Consider the following 23,949-nt stretch of genomic DNA (forward strand, 5'->3'; position numbering starts at 1 on the left):
AGAGAGAGAGAGAGAGAGAGAGAGAGAGAGAGAGAGAGAGAGAGAGAGAGAGAGAGAGAGAGAGAGAGAGAGAGAGAGAGAGAGAGAGAGAGAGAGAGAGTTAGTTTAGTCAGTGATGTGCCTAATAGAATCCCCTTGCGTTCTGTTGATGTGAGACTTTATGCGTTATTAAATCAGTTCAGAACCTTCCTAGAAACACTGTTACATAACTATGGCGATGAGATAGCTAATTTGTTCATGTTTATATTCAGTACATTTACATGTGTTCTCTATGTGTTGTTTCACATTCAGATGTTACAATTAGACACAATGTTGTGCTAGATTAGACTGTGGCTGAGATCAAAGCCTCTTGGAGAAGCGATTTGTGAATTCGGCAGCTCTCTGATACGAAAAGACCAGAGAAAAGAGGGAGAGAAGGACATCCTCACTCGCTGTTGGTCAGAATCTGCCTCCAAGGCCAAGGTTAGATGGAGTTTACAGACAATCCCACCTCTCTGTAGAGGGAATGCTGGGGTGGTAAACTCAACTCCTGAGGGACAGTAGCAGTATTGCAGATTTTCAATCTTTCCCTTGACTTAAACACACACACACACACACACACATCAACCTTCCTGTAAGGGAAAATTGACTTTTAAATGCAGCCCAGGGAAAAGGCAATAGTAACCACTGGGCAAAAACATTGGATAACACGCACACACACACACACACACACACACACACACACACACACACACACACACACACTCATTAGCTTACATCAAATGTTGATGAAATTGCTTCAACTTTGTTTGGAGGAGATAGTGTTATAATGTACTTTATGTTTACCTTCTGACTTGAATACACCAGTACGATGTAGGAAGCATTGGCTCATTATCAAAAAAGTTGATCATAAGACTCACACCAATACAGTTGTGTCACAGCAATTTGTTGCTTCTTCTGATCCTTTCCGTTTCTCATTAAAAAGTCTAGCTCAAACTGTGGGTGTTGGTATTCAGAGCAGAACCTCCACGTTTCGAGACAGGAAGAAACAGCACAGCGTTTTCACCAAGTACTACGAAATGATGTATTCAGACCCGCCAGGATTTAGTGGTGATTTCTAGTGACATTTGCGGGCAAGAATGATTGATTTTGGTGTGACATTTCTGACAATTTGCAAGGCAATTTGCAATGAATTTGTTGCAAAAATCTATTGATGTGGTGTGATTGGTTGAAAATACAAGCCCTCTTTTTTGTACAGCGGTGGTGGGTCAGTTTTATGCAATGATTTTACAATTTTATGCGGAAATAGTGTGGTGATTTTTCAAATTTGCAAGCCCTCACATAATATGCAGGAAGTTGTTGATTTTGTAGAAGGAATCCTGGAGGGACAAACATTTTCACAATGTCTGTAGACGTTCAGTCTAAACTGAACTGTCTTTCAGCACAGAGTAGGTAGAAAGAGGTTACCAATAGAGATCTTTGTGCAGAGCTGTGGTGTGGTGGTAACATTCCCCACTGGAGATCAGGGTTCAATCCCAGAATCCACTGTTTCTCCCACTTGCTTGTGTCCCCACCTAATTTCCTTACTGTCTGTCTGAGTGTTAAAACACCTCAAATGTGTTCAAGCACCAAAAAATAAGAAGTGTAGAGAGATGTGCTGCCAGTCAGACATATCGGTTAAGATTTATCAACGCGGCTAATAAAAATGCTAGAGGATCACTGTGAGCAGAAAGAGATTGAGGTGAGCTGTTAAAATATCACCAGACATCTACCTATCTGTCGTCTCATCCAGCTCCTATGTTTAGTGCACACACTGACTTTAGAGGGTCACCATGGCTGCGGTCCAAACACTTAAAAGACACACCCTCGTCCGCTTACCCTCGTCTTATGCCCTTGGGGGAATCCCCGTCGCCATATTGGATGGTGGTCCAAATGATGAGCCAAGCAAGGGAAGTTTACAACATAAGCCCCTCAGCCCTTGTTTTTAGTCGGCTTTGCGAGTGTACAATTATGTTCACTCCGGCCTGAAACTCCCCATAATTCAATTCATGACGATTGTTCATCCGCTAAGAAAAGTCAGTGAAAACTTAAAAACAACATCAATGGAGAAGTCAGAGCAGAACCTACACACACACACACACACACACACACACACACACACACACACACACACACACACACACACACACACGAATGCAAATAAGTTCGAAATGTTGCTACTACGTAAAAAGTAAATATGTTTTTGTTTGGTTATCTTTTGGAAATTGTAGAAATAAAACATTTTACTTCTCCAGAAGTTCAAGCTAGGCAGGCTAATGTTATTATCTAATTAATTTGCTAGCTATCATACAGTAGGCGTATATTAATAATGATATATTTAATATAAGTAGACATGCACTCATAATTGAATGTAGCGCATATAAAGCACCAACAAGCTACCGGTGGCTGAAAACACAATCATCGCGGGATGAACGAGTGATGAATTTCCCGGCCAAGGGTGGTCCATTTAAAAATCATTCCTTCCTCCCTCGCCCCTTGCCCTGCAAGTGTATACTCGTCAGACGTCATGATACATCATCAGATGTGTCCACTTAATTTGAGGGCTGAGGGGATAGGGTGCGTCTTTTAAGTGTTTGGACCGCAGCCCATGTCTCCCCATGGCCCTGTTTATTACTAACCCTTTATGAGTGTGTTAATCTCCCAATAGATCCATCTGTGGAACTCTTCAACTCAATCTGCTTTCTCATTTAGTCAGCCAATAATTGGTCAATGAATCTCTCTTTCTCCTCCTTCCTCACTCCATCCTTCTGTCTTCTCTCCTTCTTCCCTTCCTCACTACCACCCAATGTCTCTCTCCCTCTCTTTCTCTCTCCCGCTGCTCTTACCACTCTTTCTCCGGCTCCCCCTCTCCTCTCCCCCTCTCCTCTCCCTCACTCCTCTCCCCCTCTCCTCTCCCCCACTCCTCTCCTCTCCCCCTCTCCTCTCCTCTCCCCCACTCCTCTCCTCTCCCCCACTCCTCTCCTCTCCCTCCCCTCCCCAGGTATCGTGTCGTTGATCTCCCTGGTGGTCCTGTCCTACGACCGCTACAGTACCCTGACCGTGTACAACAAGCGTGGTCCCGACTACCGCAAGCCCCTGCTGGCCGTGGGGGGCTCCTGGCTGTACTCCCTGATCTGGACGGTGCCCCCTCTGCTAGGCTGGAGTAGCTACGACCTGGAGGGGGCCGGCACCAGCTGCTCCGTGTCCTGGACCCTGAGGACAGCTCAGTCCCACGCCTACATCATCTGTCTGTTCGTCTTCTGCCTGGGCCTGCCCATCGTCATCATGGTCTACTGCTACTGTCGGCTGCTGTGGGCCGTCAAACAGGTGGGGGGGATAAAAGGATAGATGAATGGATGGAGAGAAAGAGGGTGGGGCTGAGGGAACCCCTCATCCCAGAAGAACACAGATACTATTGACTGATGGGAGGGAGGGAGGGAGGGAGGGAGGGAGGGAGGGAGGGAGGGAGGGAGGGAGGGAGACAGAGACAGATGCGGAGAGAGTAAAGTATTGACATTGAGAGATGTACAATGTACTAAAAGAGAGACTGAGGGAAAACGAAAGAATGTGTGTATTTGTAGATTTAAAAAAAAAATTAAAAAAAATGTATTGGTCACATACACATGGTTAGCAGATTATTGCGAGTGTAGCAAAATGCTGAGTTGTGAAAGAGTGAGTAATGCGTGTGTGTGTGTGTGTGTTAGAGAGCCCTCCAAATTGAATTGAATCTGGCTCACTATTGAGATCAATTTCAGCACTATACTCACAACTTAACTAAACCCTTATTGTGTTTTAATCAAGATTAGTGTGATCCATGCGCCTGCCCATTCAATTTATTCTGGGGGTCAATTAACTCCAAGATCACCCTGCTAGAACACCTAGTGAGTCTGGAGAAGGAGGTCGTTTCAACTAGGGCTGGGAACTGCCAGGAACCTCATGATACGATATTATGATAATACTTAGGTGCTGATCCAATTATGTATTGCAATTCTCACGATTCTATATGTATTGCGATTCGATACTGTGATTTTATTGCAATTTTATGTTACCAGAACATTGTTCATTATATGTCTTCTGTAGAGAGACAAGAGAAAGCATGAGACAATTAGTTTTGATCAGTAATGGAAATAAAGTAGTGTGAACTTGTTGGCTCACTATTTAAAAAGATTTGGCACAGGTGCAGCCAACTAGCACTAACTAACACTACCCAGAGCTGCAGGAAGTAGTTTGGGGGTGCTGTATATTTTATAGATTTTTATTTTATTTTCAAGGGGGGGTGCTGAAGAAATATGTTTTCCCTCTCTACAGACGCTATATTGGGCTGCTAATACAGCACCATTAAAGGCCCAGTGCACTATTTTTGTGAATTTTAGTATTACATTTGTGAAATATTTTATTTTATTAATATATTTTTTTTAATTCAGATTTTTCAGGGTTGCTGCAGCACCCTCAGAACCCCTACTTTCCAGTGAGATTAAAAAAAAAAATACATACATTTTTTATACAAATGAATACTTCAATCAATCAATCAAGTTTATTTTATATAGCCCTTCGTACATCAGCTAATATCTCGAAGTGCTGTACAGAAACCCAGCCTAAAACCCCAAACAGCAAGCAATGCAGGTGTAGAAGCACGGTGGCTAGGAAAAACTCCCTAGAAAGGCCAAAACCTAGGGGAACCAGGCTATGAGGGGTGGCCAGTCCTCTTCTGGCTGTGCCGGGTGGAGATTATAACAGAACATGGCCAAGATGTTCAAAATGTTCATAAATGACAAGCATGGTCAAATAATAATCAGGAATAAATGTCAGTTGGCTTTTCATAGCCGATCATTAAGAGTTGAAAACAGCAGGTCTGTGACAGGTAGGGGTTCCATAACCGCAGGCAGAACAGTTGAAACTGGAACAGCAGCAAGGCCAGGTGGACTGGGGACAGCAAGGAGTCATCATGCCCGGTTTGCCGTGACGTATGGTCCTAGGGCTCAGGTTCTCAGAGAGAGAGAAAGAAAGAGAGAACGAGAGAATTAGAGAGAGCATACTTAAATTCACACAGGACACTGGATAAGACAGGAGAAGTACTCCAGATATAACCAACTGACGCTAGCCCCCCGACACATAAACTACTGCAGCATAAATACTGGAGGCTGAGACAGGAGGGGTCAGGAGACACTGTGGCCCCATCCGATGATACCCCCGGACAGGGCCAAACAGGAAGGATATAACCCCACCCACTTTGCCAAAGCACAGCCCCCGCACCACTAGAGGGATATCTTCAACCACCAACTTACAATCCTGAGACAAGGCCGAGTATAGCCCACACAGATCTCCACCACAGCACAAACCAAGGGGGGGCGCCAACCCAGACAGGAAGATCACGTCAGTAACTCAACCCACTCAAGTGACGCACCCCTCCTAGGGACGGCATGAAAGAGCACCAGTAAGCCAGTGACTCAGCCCCTGTAATAGGGTTAGAGGCAGAGAATCCCAGTGGAGAGAGGGGAACCGGCCAGGCAGAGACAGCAAGGGCGGTTCGTTGCTCCAGAGCCTTTCCGTTCACCTTCACACTCCTGGGCCAGACTACACTCAATCATATGACCTACTGAAGAGATAAGTCTTCAGTAAAGACTTAAAGGTTGAGACCGAGTCTGCGTCTCTCACATGGGTAGGCAGACCATTCCATAAAAATGGAGATCTATAGGAGAAAGCCCTGCCTCCAGCTGTTTGCTTAGAAATTCTAGGGACAATTAGGAGGCCTGCGTCTTGTGACCGTAGCGTACGTGTAGGTATGTACGGCAGGACCAACTCGGAAAGATAGGTAGGAGCAAGCCCATGTAACGCTTTATAGGTTAACAGTAAAACCTTGAAATCAGCCCTTGCCTTAACAGGAAGCCAGTGTAGGAAAGCTAGCACTGGAGTAATATGATCAAATTTCTTGGTTCTAGTCAGGATTCTAGCAGCCGTATTTAGCACTAACTGAAGTTTATTTAGTGCTTTATCCGGGTAGCCGGAAAGTAGAGCATTGCAGTAGTCTAACCTAGAAGTAACAAATGCATGGATACATTTTTCTGCATCATTTTTGGACAGAAAATTTCTGATTTTTGCAATGTTACGTAGATGGAAAAAAGCTGTCCTTGAAACAGTCTTGATATGTTCGTCAAAAGAGAGATCAGGGTCCAGAGTAACGCCGAGGTCCTTCACAGTTTTATTTGAGACGACTTTACAACCATCAAGATTAATTGTCAGATTTAACAGAAGATCTCTTTGTTTCTTGGGACCTAGAACAAGCATCTCTGTTTTGTCTGAGTTTAAAAGTAGAAAGTTTTCAGCCATCCACTTCCTTATGTCTGAAACACAGGCTTCTAGCGAGGGCAATTTTGGGGCTTCACCATGTTTCATTGAAATGTACAGCTGTGTGTCATCCGCATAGCAGTGAAAGTTAACATTATGTTTTCGAATGACATCCCCAAGAGGTAAAATATATAGTGAAAACAATAGTGGTCCTAAAACGGAACCTTGAGGAACACCGAAATGTACAGTTGATTTGTCAGAGGACAAACCATTCACAGAGACAAACTGATATCTTTCCGACAGATAAGATCTAAACCAGGCCAGAACTTGTCCGTGTAGACCAATTTGGGTTTCCAGTCTCTCCAAAAGAATGTGGTGATCGATGGTGTCAAAGGCAGCACTAAGGTCTAGTAGCACGAGGACAGATGCAGAGCCTCGGTCTGACGCCATTAAAAGGTCATTTACCACCTTCACAAGTGGAGTCTCAGTGCTATGATGGGGTCTAAAACCAGACTGAAGCATTTCGTATACATTGTTTGTCTTCAGGAAGGCAGTGAGTTGCTGCGCAACAGCTTTTTCTAAAATTTTTGAAAGGAATGGAAGATTCAATATAGGCCGATAGTTTTTTATATTCTCTGGGTCAAGGTTTGGCTTTTTCAAGAGAGGCTTTATTACTGCCACTTTTAGTGGATTTGGTACACATCCGGTGGATAGAGAGCCGTTTATTATGTTCAACATAGGAGGGCCAAGCACATGAAGCAGCTCTTTCAGTAGTTTAGTTGGTATAGGATCCAGTATGCAGCTTGAAGGTTTAGAGGCCATGATTATTTTCATCATTGTGTCAAGAGATATAGTACTAAAACACTTAGGTGTCTCTCCCGATCCCAGGCCCTGGCAGAGCTTGCAGATCCAGGACAGCTAAGCCCTGGAGGAATACGCAGATTTAAAGAGGAGTCCGTAATTTGCTTTCTAATGATCATGATCTTTTCCTCAAAGAAGTTCATGAATTTATTACTGCTGAAGTGAAAGCCATCCTCTCTTGGGGAATGCTGCTTTTTAGTTAGCTTTGCAACAGTATCAAAAATAAATGTTGGATTGTTCTTATTTTCCTCAATTAATACTTGGAGTCAAACTATCGATATTCAAAATAATATTGCGATATGTAACTGTATCGATTTTTCCCCATCACTAATTTCAACCTTGTTATTTTGTACTCCATTATCCTCCAATGTCACATCTCTGGGGGATTAATGCTGCCACAACAAATGTTCACGTAAAGCTGCTGCGGTGTGTAAATATTGCCCCAGCCTCAGCCAGTGTCTGTAGTTGAGGTGTGAGTGTTTGGGTTTGGATTAAGGGACCTTTCTCAGTGTAGGTTCGTACCAAAGAAGAGTGTTAAGCTGAAACGTCTGTGTATGCGATCCTGATGTCAACCCATCACACTTTAATGCCCTCAGATAGAGCCAGGAATGAGTGAATGAGGGGGTTAGCTGAGTGCTGTCTGGATTACCCAATACCAATCTGTTTGGTGGGACTCGGAGTCCCGGCCTCACAACCAGCAGCTTTCACAAAGCGCTACGCCATTCCAAGTGAGCGCAGGGAAATGCTCTGAGAAACATGTGAACAAGTACATGCATGAACGTACATGCTTCATACATGAACACATACTCTCTGTAGTGACTTTCCCTTTTTTGCAGTGAGTGTGTGTGTTGTTAGTCAGTGTTGGGGAGTCGTGAATTATATTGAGGTAACTAGTAATTAACTACATTTTTTGCAGTAGCTTGGTGGTACTGTAGTTTAACTTAACTCAGATCTAGGTTGTTTTTTTCAGTAGTTAATTACTATTTGTTTTGCTTTGTAGTGGTAGAAAACAATAAGATATGGGTGAAGTAGGAAAGAAATTCATTTATTTTTCCACATCGGACCTGCTTAATTCTCACTCAAAACATAGTTTTTGTGCTTAATAGGCAAAATTACACATTCTGTTAACATTTGACCACAAAGTGAAATTTGTTATTACAATTTGTAGTCTAGAATTTTATAAGTACATATGATATTTTTTCACCAAGTAGTTGGGATATAGTGAACTACTTTTCAAAGTAACTTTGGTTAAGTACACTATATTTTTCTTAAGAGTAGCTTTAGTGTAGCTTAAATTCCAGAGTGAAGTAATTGGTAGCTTGGTGAACTATGTTTTCAGAGTAGCTTCCCCAACGCTGTTGTTAGTCACTGACCCCTCGCTTTAACCCCGCATCCGCTTGAACCCCGTCTCTAAATAATAATTTTCTTCTGTTAGGACTCCTCTGATAAGTAGCTTTCACTAAATGTGTCTTGCTCACGCAATTACTGCACTATGGGGCTCAATGGACAAATGAATTTGAGTCCACCGCATTACTCAACAGCATCCCTAGGGAGCGCCAGGGTCATGGTCACCGCATGGTGTGAAGAACTGACCAATCGATGCCGCTACAGCTGTTCTGGCAGTGGCGTGCCGTGGGCCTGGGGCCTGGGCCTTCAGTGAGGTCCTACACAGTCCCACCCGAATTAATCCACCTCTTATTACCATCATTATGATGCCATGGCTCTAGATACTATACATTTAGACAGAAACGCAGTATAACCAGGCGTTGCGTCACCTTGAAATTGACATTTTTATTCAGAGAATTGCAGGGGAAGGGTACAATACAGTACAGTTCAACTAATAGGCAAGAACATAGTAGAGTGCAACAGAGTTATATTAATATTCTTCTTCTATCCATTTCTGGTCCACAAACTTTGAGCTTTAAGTCCAAAAAAAATAAAAAATACAGTGTGTTCACTAAACAGCGCATTGTCGCACCCAAAGCAGTTTCACCATGATGATAAAGACACATAACTATTCACTGAAAATAAAAGAAAGAAAACAAATAATTTGCAACATAGGCTATTTGCCATTTTATTTTGTTAATATATAGGCTATTTAATATTAACGAAATAAAATGCGAAACATACATACACATTTAATAAAAAATTAAATGCATTGTATGCCTACTCACCAAAGACTGATTATTTGAACACAAAATCCTTCCTCCTTTCTTTCCTCAAGAAGACTTCAATGACTCTGTTGTACAGTCTATCTGTGCGTTTTAGTTCCACCAATAAGTCCTTTTCTATCGACATGGAGGCTAATGCTGAAAGCCGAGTCTGTCCAGTAGCATTTCTGGAATACGTTTTGATTCGCTTTAAGGCCCGAGAATAACCGCTCGACAGAAGCTGTGGACACAGGGATAGTCACTGTCACACATGCCAATGTGTAAAGTTGCCCCATGTCCTCATTCAGATTTTTCTGCTTAAGGAAATCAAGGAGATCAGAGGGACTTTTCCCTTCAAAATCAGTCATAGCATACATTACAGTCAGTTCTGTTTTTAGCTTGGATAGGTCGAACAGTGTTCCGTGACTCTCTGTTAACTGGAGAAGGCTGTTTGCGGGAATTTTTTCCGGTAGGTCTGAAAGTGCTGGGGGTCCAGGAGGGAGAGAAACATACATTTTTTGTGGTCTTGAAACCTGTTTCGTATCTGGCAAAGAATGTTGTCCAGAATATTGCTGGGGAGTTGTTGGTAGTATGTGCGAGGGTCTCCTTGTGCTGGGCCTCTGCGTGCGCTGGGTGAACTTGAGATGCGCGCTGTGTCATCGTAGATTTGACTGAACCTGCGCCTCTCTCACTCAATTGTGTCACAAAACTCGTTCACCCTTGTCAGGCAGAATTGTACATCCAAAGTTTGTTTCTGTAGAATTCCAAAAAGCACATCCGAATAATTAAAAATCCCATTGAATGTTTCAAGCAAAAAACAAAACTCAAAATCATCCAAACGTGCATTAAATCCATCAGCCATAAGCACAGTATCCCCGTCATGGTAATCATGATGTTCCAGTAAGTGGCTAAACAGCTCCTTTAGGGCAACTCTCTTTTCAAAGACTGCATTGACCAATCTAGATGTATATTGCCACCTCGTTGGTGCAACTTTAGGAAGACGACGCGTGCAGATGTCATCCAGCAGTTGCGTGCGCTTAGGGGATCGTGAGAAAAATGCTGCAAGGCCATTGAGGTTGGCAAAGAAGAGCTTGCATTCTTTAAGCTTTGAGGCTTCTTGAGTCAGTACTAAATTTAGTCGATGTGCATAGCAGTGAATGAATAAGGCCATCGGTGCCCTCTCCTTAACTTTAGCCTGCACCCCATTGAGTCCAGATGCCATGACTGCTGCGCCATCAAAACACTGTGCCACAACTTTATCCAGACTACATTAATTTTCCTCCAAGAAACGGAAAATAAGAGCGGCAATGTCATCAGCTCGCTTGCCGCTTGTCACATCTTCAAATCGGATAAATCGCTCCTTGACTCCTGTGTCCGTCACATAACGCAGGACGAGTGAGAGCTGTGCTGCATTTCCCACATCTGTTGTCTCGTCCACCATAACAGCAACAAAGGGAGCTTTTTTAATCTCCATTTTGATCTCTTCTCCCATCACTTCAGCAATAGCATAAATTAGGTCATTTTGTATTTTGCCTGACGTCCCAATGAACACTTTGTTAGTAGACAGGTGGTATTGTAAATCTGTGTTGCTTTCAGAAAGAAAAGAAAGAAGCTCCACGTAGTTCCCTTTGTTTGTGGAGTCAGCACTTTCATCGTGTCCCCTAAATGAAAGTTCCTGTTTACCCAAAAACATGACACAATCAATGAGTCTTTTCAATATTTCCCTATTTTTCTTCACCTTTTCATTGTGCAGCTCCGTTGCCCTGCCCGCTTGTTCGTTGAGCTGTAGATTCACTCGGGTGTCCCCAAAAGTTTTCAAAAGCACCATTGCTTGTAAGTGCCCAGCCGTACTTTGGTGTCTCGTTGTTGCCTTGGTTAGACAACTCCAGTTTGCAAAGCCAGTGTGGCTCCAAACACCAAATCGATCACTTGCAAATAATAGGCATTCCCAGCAGTACAGTTTGCAGTGCTTCTCGGAGCATGTGAGCCATTGATAGCGCTCGTAGTTGGAACTTTGAAAGTGGCGAACGAACCCCTTTCCCGCCTGTGACAGGCTTTGTAGCGTCGGCGTTGGGCGACCTCTCCTTACAATGTCTAACTTTTCTTGAAAAGTTCGTCTTGAGAATGGCGTTATAATTATATCCTCGACCAAATCGATATCTTCTCCTCCTTCCGCCACTGTGGGTTGAAAAAACAGCTTAGTAGTACGCGAATTAATTTGTTTATCAAATTCAGTTTCCTAGTTCTGAGGTTCTGCATAGACCTGCCCATAGGACCTGCCTCTCAATATTGGTAATCCAATCAAAATACGTGCACGCACTACGCCTGCTAGCTGGCTCCTGTGTAACACTGGAGCCAGCCAGCAGGCGTACAATAGCCAACTCTAAAGCTGATTGGTTGACACTAAATTTTCATTTCCATTCACTTTAAGCTAAAAGCGCCCGCACTGTTGATTCTGAAGGCCTGGGGGCAGATTTTAGACCCCTGGCAACACATGATGGCTGAATATGATTGGATAAAAGATCTAACATAAAGACCAGCCCTCCAAATCTCAACCTGGGGCTGGAAGCAGTGCAACCAAGAGCAAAGCTATGAAATGAAGAGTATAACTCTTACTCTGGGGAATAATTGAATACATATTTGTGGGAAAATATATATATTTTTAAATTATATTCTGATGATGTTTAGGCCAGCAGAGAAGGCCTTGCTGGCCCTGACTGCCCACCACTGTGTTCTGGTATTAGAGCTATGTTTACATTGCCCCTGGCGACTCATCCTGAATTTACTTTCGCTGCTCTATCGATCGTTCCATACATCAATCTGAACCTGCCATCCTATAAGTCATTTGAGCTGACGTCAAAGTGACGTGATTCATGATTCCTGTAGTCCAGCTCTGGCCCAACCCATCGGTTTCTGGCACCAATCAGAGCGGTCAGAATGTGTTTGCATTCTCAAAAGAGTCAGGGAGAGCAAATCAAGTGTTGCTATAGGTTATCATTTTGAGGTTCCGTTAGCGAAGCATCACTGATCAATGATTTGGAGGAAACTAAACCATAGTCGTTCTCCCATCATGTCACCTTTTTACCTTTGCTACTGTTTAGGCCTAATGGAGGTTATTAGGACAGTAGCCTATTACGCCCAGTCTCATGTATGTGACCAATACAATTTGATTTGATTTAAATTGTTAGATAACGAAAGTAGGCTGTGATGATGAAAGTATAAAACTATTGACTGTAAAAGTGAATTTATACATCTTGTGTCATAACAGGAGGTCCAAGACAGGTTGGATTCATTTGATGCAGGGAGGTACCAGGGAATCTGGTCCTAAAACTGACAAACTGGGCAGATAAGAGACATTTTATTACCATGTGTAGATGCAACAAATCACGATCAGATAGTGATCAGATCCTCTTGATCGGATGACGACAACCACATGTTAATTCAAGGTGTAACCATGGCTTTTGAAAGAGGGGTCTAGGGGGTTTAAAGTGTGTGTGTCAGTCACCAGATCTCAATCCAATTGAACACTTATGGGAGATTCTGGAGCGGTGCCTGAGACAGCATTTTGCACCACCATCAACAAAACACCAATTGATGGAAAATTCTTGTGGAAGAACTGTGTCACATCCCTTCAATAGTCCCAGACACTTGTAGAATCTATGCCAAAGCGCATTGAAGCTGTTCTGGTGGCTGTTGGTGGCCCAACGCCCTATTAAGCCACTTTATGTTGGTGTTTCCTTTATTTTGGCTGTTGTGTGATGATTAAACCTTGCCTGAGACCAGAATGCCTTAGGCATTAGCTCAATACATGGACACACTGGGTTTGAACGCCAGGCTCGTCGGTCACAAGCGGCCTGTTTATGTGCATGTTCTCATTCTCAGTTGCAAGGCAAACAGGATGGAGAGAGTGGGGCAGTGCCTTAATCCTCTAAAATGGAAGAAGGAGAATAGAATCTCTCTCTGCTGTCCCTTTCGTTCTTTGGACTGACAGGGAGACTGGGGGAGATGGAGGGAGAGTCAGGCATTCCATTGCTGAAATGGGAGGTTAGCGGCACAGAACGGATGGACTGATTATTACTGTCTCTCTGTGGGTTAGGAGAGAAGCCCTCAGGCAGAACAATGAGCATACTGCAGGGACGGAGCACAACCAGAGAGAGGGAGGGGAGCTGTCAGCGTGAGATAGTTAAAGAGATATTAGCTCTGAACAGATTGTGTTTACCCCCGGGGACTCTGTCGTGTCTAAAGGGACTTCTATTAAACTCTAACCTCTATCGCCACCATGCTGTTTCAGCTCAAACACACACACACACACACACACACACACACACACACACACACACACACACACACACACACACACACACACACACACACACACACACACACACACACACTTCCCTCCCTTTATCAAACGTATTAGAGTCCAGAGCCTTACATTAGGTGTGTGTGTGTGTGGTGTCCAGAGGATTGACAATAACAAATACAGAAAACAGCAAACAAATGTCTATTTGGACAAAATATTATTTTAGTCTCTCCCTGGAGTGAAAACACATTCTCTCCTCTTCTCCTCTCCTCCTCTTCTGCTGTTCTTTCTCCTTCTCCTCCTCTCCTTTCCCCTTCTCTCTCCTCCTCTTCTCTCTCTCCCCTTCTCTCCTCTTCCTCCCTCTTCTTCTCTCCTCTCCTTCTCTACCCTCCTCTTCTCCGCTCCTCTCTCCTCTTCCCCCTCCTCTCCCCTCCTCTTCTCCTCTCCCCTTTTATCTCCCCTCCTCCTCCTCCTCTTTTCTCCCCACTCACTCTCTCCTTTCATCTCTCCTGTCTCTAGGTGGGTAAGATCCGTAAGACTGCGGCGCGGCGGAGAGAGCACCACATCCTGTTTATGGTGCTGACCACAGTGGTGTGTTATATACTGTGCTGGATGCCCTATGGCGTGGTAGCCATGATGGCCACATTCGGCCGGCCCGGCATCATCACCCCCGTGGCCGCCGTGGTGCCCTCCCTCCTGGCCAAGAGCAGCACCGTCATCAACCCCATCATCTACATCCTCATGAACAAACAGGTGAGACAGCAGGGGGGTGTTTGTGGAGGGGGGGTGGGGTGTAGTGTGTATTGGGTGGCGCTTGGTAATGTGTGTGTGTGTGTTTTGTCGGTAATCTAAGGCCGGGATACAATCCGATCGCGCATTGTTGAGAATGTGTCTTTTAAAGGGGCAATGTTCCTGAATGCATTTACGCTAAACACTGAGATGCCGGCTCAAACGGAAATGACCTTCAAAAGGCGCATTGTGACAGCGCTCCAAGGATGGAATCCTGGCCTGTCTTTATAACTCCACACTGATCCTTTGTACATGTACAATGTCTTTATTTACATGGTAAAAAATAACAATGAATTAACAACAATTTAATTTTATACCAACATTCAACTTAAATACCTTTGAATAAAAAACCTGTAATGACAAATCAAAAGGAAAGTTTTAGTCATAACATTTTTTATCCCAAGGCTGAAAATAAAATGTGCTTTTCAATAACACTTTGGTCATGATGAATCCCCCACTCTCTCTCTCGCTCCCTCTCCTCTCAGCCTTTGTTCAAAGCCCTCTTAGAAATCTCAGAGGACAACTTAAAAACCGTGAAATGTTTCCATTTTAAAGGCAGTGTTGTGACGAAGAAAAGGATGAGTGAGAGAGAGAGAGAGAGAGAGAGAGAGAGAGAGAGAGAGAGAGAGAGAGAGAGAGAGAGAGAGAGAGAGAGAGAGAGAGAGAGAGAGAGAGAGAGAGAGAGAGAGAGAGAGAGAGAGAGAGAGAGAGAGAGAGAGAGAGAGAGAGAGAGAGAGAGAGAGAGAGAGAGAGAGAGAGAGAGAGAGAGAGAGAGAGAGAGAGAGAGAGAGAGAGAGAGAGAGAGAGAGAGAGAGAGAGAGAGAGAGAGATCAAAAAACATACTGTGGAGGAGGAATCAAGTTAAGCAGTGACCTCCAAAACAAACTCTTTCTCTTTGTTGACTGGCATGCCGGTCCATACAGAGATGTCTGGCATGCCGGTCCATACAGAGATGTCTGGCATGCCGGTCCATACAGAGATGTCTGGCATGCCAGTCCATACAGAGGTGTTGGTCGTCTTTATCCCCCTAAACACCTGCTAGAAGACAAACATAGCCCCCTTCCACCCAACCACCTACCTGCATCAGCAAGTAAATGATAAATAAATAAATAATTGGGAACAGTATCAAGATTCCACTACCGTTGCCAAAGGCATTGCATTTGATCAAGGTGTGCTTCTACAGAACATATGATGATGCTAATAATAGCTGCTCTCTTGTTTCCAGCTGGATGGAATTTCCCTACGCACACAATATACACAGCGCCAGCAGAAATATTGGACATTTTTTAGACCTTTTTTTACTTGGAGGTCTAAAGACTAAATTACAGTAAAGTACAGTCAATTACAGTACAGTAAAGTACAGTCAATTACAGTACAGTAAAGTACAGTATACATGGACAATTTAAACCTCCTAGCCCTGCTCCGGTTAGACTTGCATGCTCTGTCCATTGGAATATAAACAAAGTTATTACAAATGAATTTCATATTTCTTTGCACCATCACTGTGTCACAATCACAATCATAAGGGTAACAGTTACAGTTAGTTAGGGTTGCAATGCTACCGGTAATTTACCAAACTTACTGGATCTTTAGTCATTTTGGTAATTAACAGAAAATATGGCAATCGTAACTTTGGTAGTTTATACCATGTAAAAATGTATTCATATATAGCATTCATTTATTATATCTGTATCCATATTGTCCATGAGTTTCTAGTAGATAGACCAGATGGTTCAAGAGAAAATAGCCCAATTCATGAAAAAAGCATCTAAGCAACAAGGGAATTATCTTCAATTAACCGCAACTCTTCCATGTACTGACTTTTTACACAACTGACACCAGTTTGACACCAAAACATTAACAAATACATAGAAAAAAATATGTGTGTATAAAAACTCCAAAGTAAACTTAATGCTAAAACCCTCATATTAAACACCAGTGGTATTCACCAAGTTGATGGTTTATAATTAGGATAATGTTTTACAGCTGTCATCATTTTAAAAAAAAAATCTTATTTCATTATTTTAGATATTTTACATGTGATAAGGCCACACAGAGGGCCAGAGATAATGACAGACACCCGATATTATCTGAAGTACCCAAAGGGGCCACTAGATATCTTGTGAAAGAGTACATAAAATCTTTGTAAGATACCAAAATTCTGTTATTTTACTGGAAAACTTCAAAAGATTCCAGTAATGCTCCCTCCCCTTGTAACCCTAGTTACAGTTGATGATTTGTAAACATCAATAGTAACAACGCATGGAGATGAATCAGAGATGATACTTCTGATACACTGTGTGTAAGAGACTCTTCCAGACATCTTCACAACAGCCTTGTTTCACTCAGTTAGATCTCTCAGTGAGAGGTTGGCCCTAGATCTCTCAGTGAGAGGTTGGCCCTAGATCTCTCAGTGAGAGGTTGGCCCTAGATCTCTCAGTGAGAGGTTGGCCCTAGATCTCTCAGTGAGAGGTTGGCCCTAGATCTCTCAGTGAGAGGTTGGCCCTAGATCTCTCAGTGAGAGGTTGGCCCTAGATCTCTCAGTGAGAGGTTGGCCCTAGATCTCTCAGTGAGAGGTTGGCCCTAGATCTCTCAGTGAGAGGTTGGCCCTAGATCTCTCAGTGAGAGGTTGGCCCTAGATCTCTCAGTGAGAGGTTGGCCCTAGATCTCTCAGTGAGAGGTTGGCCCTAGATCTCTCAGTGAGAGGTTGGCCCTAGGTCTCTCAGTGAGAGGTTGGCCCTAGGTCTCTCAGTGAGAGGTTGGCCCTAGGTCTCTCAGTGAGAGGTTGGCCCTAGGCGATCATGCGACACAGCGGTGCGTCTGGCTCCTCAAAGCCAATATTTTCTCTCCATCAGGTGTGATATTTTGCTTGCCTGGGGTGCCGGTGTAACAGTTATTCGTAACCACGCTCGTGCTGAGCAACCTTGCCTGAGACCTGAACTTGCGTTAGCTCCTCGAACTACTGCCAAGGCTTTATTTATTTGTATTTAACCTTTATTTCTACAGGGAGTACCATTGAATACAAAGGACTCTATCCAAGGGAGCCCTGCATGAACACAATTTATTTAAAAAATGTACAACATTCAATGTAATAAGAACATACAATACTACAAGAAATGCAAAAAATTGCAAAGAGCCATCAGAGTTCCCCTCATACCGACACAGCCTTCACATCACAGATTTAAAACAGCTCTAACTCTAAATGGTATTCCTGTTCGGTCTCTCTTCTATCACCTGAATACAACAACAGTTGCCTCGGTTTATCCCAAGCAGCGTTTGTTTGCCATGTGTAGAACTGAATAAATTCCTTTCTGCAACCCTGGTTAAGCATGGTTCCTGGAGCAAGGGCATAGCAACACGTTACAGAATAACAAACGCTAATACACAAACACACATCTCTTATTTGCGTTGACCGCCAATGTCAACCCCTTCCATGATTTCCCTGGCCAGGGAATGGTCACTAGCTGGCCGCTACAGAGAGAACTACAGTGACAAATAGGTTAGATGGACAAGTACATGATCTGTTTTTTTTCATTGGGTCAGCTGGGGATAAAGGTGAAGCTTAGTAGTTGTAAGCGGATTTGTGGTTGGAAACCACTGAGCCTCCATTGTCCATTCCAGCACACACACACACACACACACACACACACACACACACACACACACACACACACACACACACACACACACACACACACACACACACACACACACACACACGCACAGGAGATAGCAAGCTGAAATGTACTGTAGGCAAGTCTGGCACAGAGTCAGGGTAAATAACAAAGCCATTAAAACACAAAGTGAGTCTGGAGATATTACTGCTTGAAATCCCTGCCACGATGAGAAATGTTCTCCGGCAGCGCACCAGGGCAGGCTGCTGCAAGCTCAGGCATAATAGTAATTTTAGACCAATATTGGAGTATTGAGTCAAAATGACAACGGTAAAGACATAATGAACGATAGTCTCAAGGTAGAACTAGACTACGCTCTGCTGTATGCCTGGGAGGCAGTCTAGCTACAGAACCCTGCAGACTGAAACCCTCATTCTCTGGACTCCATCAAATGGCACACAGTCAGGGTAGTGCTGATAGAGAGAAGTTCCCTAAGGAGCGGTTTGATTACATTCAAAGTGATAGGTCAATCAGCGCAGTAGCTACAGCTGCTTTTAAAGAGACGTCAGAGAGAGGGCGTTGGTTCAATTGTCTTTTGGCATGGGGTGGACACTGGACAGTATGGGAGTTTGACTAGTGATCTCTCCTACTCGCCACTAACAGAACACAGGACGGTTTGAGCTATGGGCTGATTAGCAGGCTTCTTTAAATCTCAACTATTAAACAATTAAATAAGCAACAAAAAGTTCAACAATGACACTGCAGTTAAATGGATGGCATATGTGAATGATCAGTCTGAGGGTGTTTTGAAAGGCAACCCAGTGTTCGTTTGGCCACTAGGCACAGGGTTATAGATGTTTTGAGAAAGTGTTCTGAGTCCCTTCTCTTACCCACTAGCTCCTATCCACCAGCCTCTCATCATTTGGTGTACTGGATTAAACCTAAGAATGGGCAACCAATGTGTTTTCCAGGGTTTGGTACCCAACTACCCACCGGACATGCATTTGAAGTGGCAGCCTTGAAGTGGTAGTCAGTCACCAGCCTGTCATTAGCCAGTCACCAGCCTGTCATTAGCCAGTCTTAAAGTGCTAATTGAGGAGTGTGACAATCTGTTTATTGGCAACTGGTCCGGTGCAGTCAAGCTTGGGGATTGGACAGGAGAGTGACATAAAGCGCAGCAGCAGCAAAACAGCACTCAAAATCATTTACAACAACAAATAAGACTTCACAAATAAGAATAGAAAATAACATTTAAGGAATGTCAAATACAGCAAAATGTGACGTTGTAGATCAAAAACAATGTACCTCCATCTTGGTTAGATAATACTTAGAGGGTTTGGTGTAGTTCCAGTGTGCCTGTATGGAGCAACATGTGCCTGTGTGTACAGTGTACGGGTGGGTGTGTGTTGTGTATGTATTGTCTTTGAAGTTATATGGAGGAACATTTCCAATAAAACTTCAGGTGTGTTACACGTTGTCGGGAGTGTGTGGCTGGTGTACGCAGAGTTTGTACCTTTTCAAAAGTGTGTGTTCCATATGAACGTGTGTGAGACATTCAGTGCGGACCACTGCTCATTTTCTCAAACATTCATTTACCACCCCATGAGAGCCATAACCCGCCATTAAAAAAACACAAAACACCCACCATTAAAAAACTGTGGACTGTCCTTTTTAGAAAGAAGAGCAACCAGAGCTCTGGAGAAACAACAGCAAAAAACATCCAAATATATCAAAAACGTTTCTCTATTTAAAAACACTTTTCTATTGCTACCCTAGACAGCTCTTCTCTCTTCCGGCTCAGCAATGGCAGAGATAGAGGTGGTCACATTGGGCATGTCTTGGGCTTGTTAACCCTCTGAGGAGGGTTGAAAAGTAGCTGATTGTATGTAATCTGATTACAACAACTGGTAACTGTAATCAGTTACGTTACCAGCAAAAATACTATCATCAGATTACAGATACTTTTGAAAAACTAGCTCATCACTTTTTGGATTACTTTTAAATTTAGAAAGGATGTTGGCAAAAAATACATTATGACACCTTTCTGTTTTCCCAGTGACATTCAATTAAGCATTGAAAAAAGGTTGAAAAAAGGGGCAAGTTTAAGTTTGTTCCACCTGAGCGAGTTTGACCACAAGTCAGAGACCACTATGATGATACACCAAATGATGACCACCAATCAAAGACCACTATGATGACACACCAAATGCATTTGATGGATCCTTTTGTCTTCTACGTAATCCAAAAGTAACTGAGCGTAATCAGATTACATTACGGAGTTTGGGTAATCCAAAAATTCCGTTACTGATTACAATTTTGGACAGGTAACTAGTAACTGTAGTTGATTACATTTAGAAAGTAACGTACCCAAACCTGCCTCTGAGGAAGGCAAGGTTTTGACCGATGTGGGTTCTGTTGATAAATCCTGACTTAGATGTAGTTAGACTAGAGCTGTACCCTCCGGTTTGATCCCATCCCACACACAGAGGGGCTATGGCTTAGGTTCTCCACTGTTCTACGTGGTTCGACATGGTTGCCTCCGCGTTCCCCCTAAGGTCAGAGTCCAGAAGGTTCTTATTGCACCGTTTACCCTTAGACGCATGGAGTCATGGTGGTTCCATGTGTGGCTTCCTAGTTCAGAGTTCACAGTTGACGGTGTTGAAGCCGGGGAGGGTGACACGGCCCTTCCTCTTCAGGTCTCTCACAGGGCCTGTGTTGATGCGCTGCACAAGACTCTTCTCATAGAGCAGCGGGTGGTACGCCCCCAGGGTGCATGCAGCGTCGTAGTAGCGCTCGTGGTAGTGGCACAGGTCTGTCTGCCGCAGCGAGGGGATGTACTCATACACGTGAACCTCTTCGCACAGCGCCATCATCAGGAGGATGCCTGTAATTACAACGACAAGGCAGAGCATGAGGGGTTAGATATTCTATCATACACACACACAAGTTACACATTCCACAAAACACACAATCCATTAAGCTGTCCCCGACACATTTTTTTTTGATCGACTGAAAGTCATCTTTAGACGAATCGATTGGCAGGAATTTTAAAACGTGCATTTTTACATACATAGACATTAATAAAATCAACTACATATGTATTGAGCTTCTCTGATGCTTTAAGCGCACTGTTAGATGAAATAAGACACAAATGACTCAAGAGGGAGCCAAAGACCAAGATAAGCAGAAGAAAAAAACCTAACCAGACTATCCTCCTCCCGCTCCTACTGGCTTTCACAGATTCTGCCTTCACTCTCCTGAAGTTGCCGGTTATAGGCTGCATGAGGAGTCAGCAACCTTTCTCACCTGGAATGCCAATTTATCTTACCATTTCTACTGCCCTGCGTGCCAGTTATGGTTTTCATATGCACATTTTCATGGAACAGTTTCATTTAATTTATAATAAAGTCTTCGTATCTCAAATTCATTGTCATGAAAATGAATGAAAATGATACAAACCTAAAAAGTAACTTATTGCCAACTATGTAAAAATAGCCAATAAAGCCAACAAATAAAAACATTGCAGACTGCAGATAAAAATAAATATCCTCTAAAATCACATTGGCTACACATGGCCCGTCTGCAACGAACATGAAACATTGTATTAACTATTAACTTGGGTCTTTCCTAAAGCTGGTGCTGGCTAACTTGAAACATTGTATAAAATATTCTGGGCCCTCAGAGTTTCCTGAGCCAGTGAGCTCGGGACAGACACAGCTGTAGGCTATTTGCGCAAGGGATAAGAGGTAATCAGGTAGGCCTGTTTTATGATGTTTCCACTGGATTAGAGCATGACATGTTTCTCTTTCACACTGAGTGGTTACTGAAAGGGAGAGCGCTGAAAAGATGTTTCAAATACATTGAGGAACTGTTGTCATTCTCAATGGATGTAAAAACAGAATTTGAGAAGCTCCACAGCTCATTAGTGGTGGTGCGTTAAGCCAATCAGAAATACCATCAGATCCTCAAATGGACACTATAGGTTTACGTATATGCGTAATCAGGGGCGTGTCCTTACTCGACAGAAGCGTTTCAAACAAAAGACAATGACTAAATTGACAAAACTTGTAAATGGAATGAAAAAAAAAAAAACTTGTTTCTCACAAGTGTAGCATAGGTTGTGCGCTCTGAAAAACAATGTGTCCCCTCCGACAATGAGACCAGTAAAATACTGGAATAATAATATATTGAATGCATTAACAGAAATTACCATAACCAAACAAACATTAGAGATTAGAAATGATAGGAATTAAGTCAGAAGTTTGGACAAACCTACTCATTCAAGGGGTTTCCTTTATTGTTTTACTATTTTCTACATTGTAGAATAATAATGAAAACAGCAAAACTATGAAATAACACACATGGAAACGTGTAACCAAAAAAGTTGTTAAACAAATCAATATCGATTTTATATTTGAGATTCTTCAAAGTAGCCAACCTTTACCTTGATGACAGCTTTGCACACTCTTGGCATTCTCGCATGTGTGGGAACCATCCGTCACCTTCTCTGAGTCTCAAAGAATCGGCGGTTGGAACCAAAAATCTCAAATTTGGACTCATCAGACTAAAGGACAGATCTCCACCAGTATAATGTCCTTTAGTAGTGGTTTCTTTGCAGCAATTCGACCAGGAAGGCCTGATTCATGCAGTCTCCTCTGAACAGTTGATGTTGAGATGTCTGTTACTTGAACTCTGTGAAGCATTTATTTGGGCTGCAGTCTGAGATGCCGTTAACTCTAATGAACTTATCCTCTGCAGCAGCAGTAACTCTGGGTCGACGGCACTTGAAAAAAATTTCAAAGTTCTTTACATTTTCCGTATTGATTGACCTTCATGTCTTAAAGTAATGATGGACTCTGTCACGTCCTGACCATAGTTCTTATGTGTTTTGCTTGTTTTAGTGTTGGTCAGGAAGTGAGCTGGGTGGGCATTCTATGTTGTGTGTCTAGTTTGTCTGTTTCTGTGTTCGGCCTAATATGGTTCTCAATCAGAGGCAGCTGTCAATCGTTGTCCCTGATTGAGAATCATATATAGGTGGCTTGTTTTGTGTTGGGGATTTGTGGGTGGTTGTTTCCTGTCTTTGTGTTTTCTATGCACCAGCTAGGACTGTATCGGTAAGCCACGTTTGTTATTTTGTATTTGTTTAGTGTTCAGTATTTTCGTAATTAAAATCATGTTGAACACGAGTCTTGGTCCGATCCCTGCTACACCTCCTCTTCTCGTGAAGAGAGGGAAGGCTGCCGTTACAGACTCTTGTTTTCTTTGCTTATTTGAGCTGTTCTTGCCATAATATGGACTTGGTCTTTTACCAAATAGGGCTATCTTCTGTATACCACTAATCACTGAGCCAACTGATTAGCTCAAACGCATTAAGAAGGAAAGGAATTCCACTTTTAACAAGGCACACCTGTTAATTGAAATGCATTCCAGGTGACTAGCTAATGAAGCTGGTTGAGAGAATGCCAAGATTGTGCAAAGCTGTCATCAAGGCAAAGAATCTCACCTCCTCTTCTCGTGAAGAGAGGGAAGGCTGCCGTTACAGAACCACCCACCAATCTCGGACCAAGCAGCGTAGCAACGGGCAGCAGCGGCAGCAGCAGCAGCAGCGGGACCAGGAGAAATGGACATGGGATGACGAGCTGGACGGAAAAGGACCCTGTGCAGAGCCAGAGGAATATCGCCGCCCCAAAGCAGAGCTGGAGGCAGCAAAAGCGGAGAGGCAGCGTTTTGAGGAGCTAGCTCGGCAGCAGGAGCCGGATCTGGGTTACACCACTTGGGAGGAAATAAACAGGTGGTCGGTTGACCCAGGGAGAGTGCCGGAGCCCGCCTGGGATTCCATGGAGCAATGTACGGAGGGATACCGGCGAATGAGGTTAGCACGACAGCGCGGTAGGAAGCCCGAGAAGAAACCCCAAACATTTATTGGGGG

The 23,949-nt window shown here is 43.4% G+C and overlaps 2 protein-coding genes across 4 annotated transcripts in view; one reads left to right on the forward strand and one right to left on the reverse strand.

Moving 5' to 3' along the window:
* Window positions 1-23,949, forward strand: part of tmtops2b (teleost multiple tissue opsin 2b) — a 61,736-nt gene that overhangs the window by 33,554 nt on the left and 4,233 nt on the right. Inside the window, exons 2-3 of the mRNA XM_039007213.1 lie at window positions 3,020-3,345; window positions 14,137-14,370. Coding sequence (XP_038863141.1) covers window positions 3,020-3,345; window positions 14,137-14,370 — 560 coding nt within the window. The remainder of the gene's footprint in view (window positions 1-3,019; window positions 3,346-14,136; window positions 14,371-23,949) is intronic.
* The window catches only part of LOC120058500 (beta-galactoside alpha-2,6-sialyltransferase 2-like), a 76,582-nt gene continuing 72,917 nt past the window's right edge, over window positions 20,285-23,949 (reverse strand). For all 3 annotated transcript variants that reach the window (XM_039007210.1, XM_039007212.1, XM_039007209.1), the window contains exon 6: window positions 20,285-20,904. In XM_039007210.1, the coding sequence (XP_038863138.1) occupies window positions 20,657-20,904 (248 nt within the window). In that variant the 3' untranslated portion in view covers window positions 20,285-20,656. The remainder of the gene's footprint in view (window positions 20,905-23,949) is intronic.

The sequence above is a fragment of the Salvelinus namaycush genome, chromosome 13 (genome assembly GCF_016432855.1).
Source record: "Salvelinus namaycush isolate Seneca chromosome 13, SaNama_1.0, whole genome shotgun sequence".
NCBI classification, from domain to species: Eukaryota; Metazoa; Chordata; class Actinopteri; order Salmoniformes; family Salmonidae; genus Salvelinus; species Salvelinus namaycush.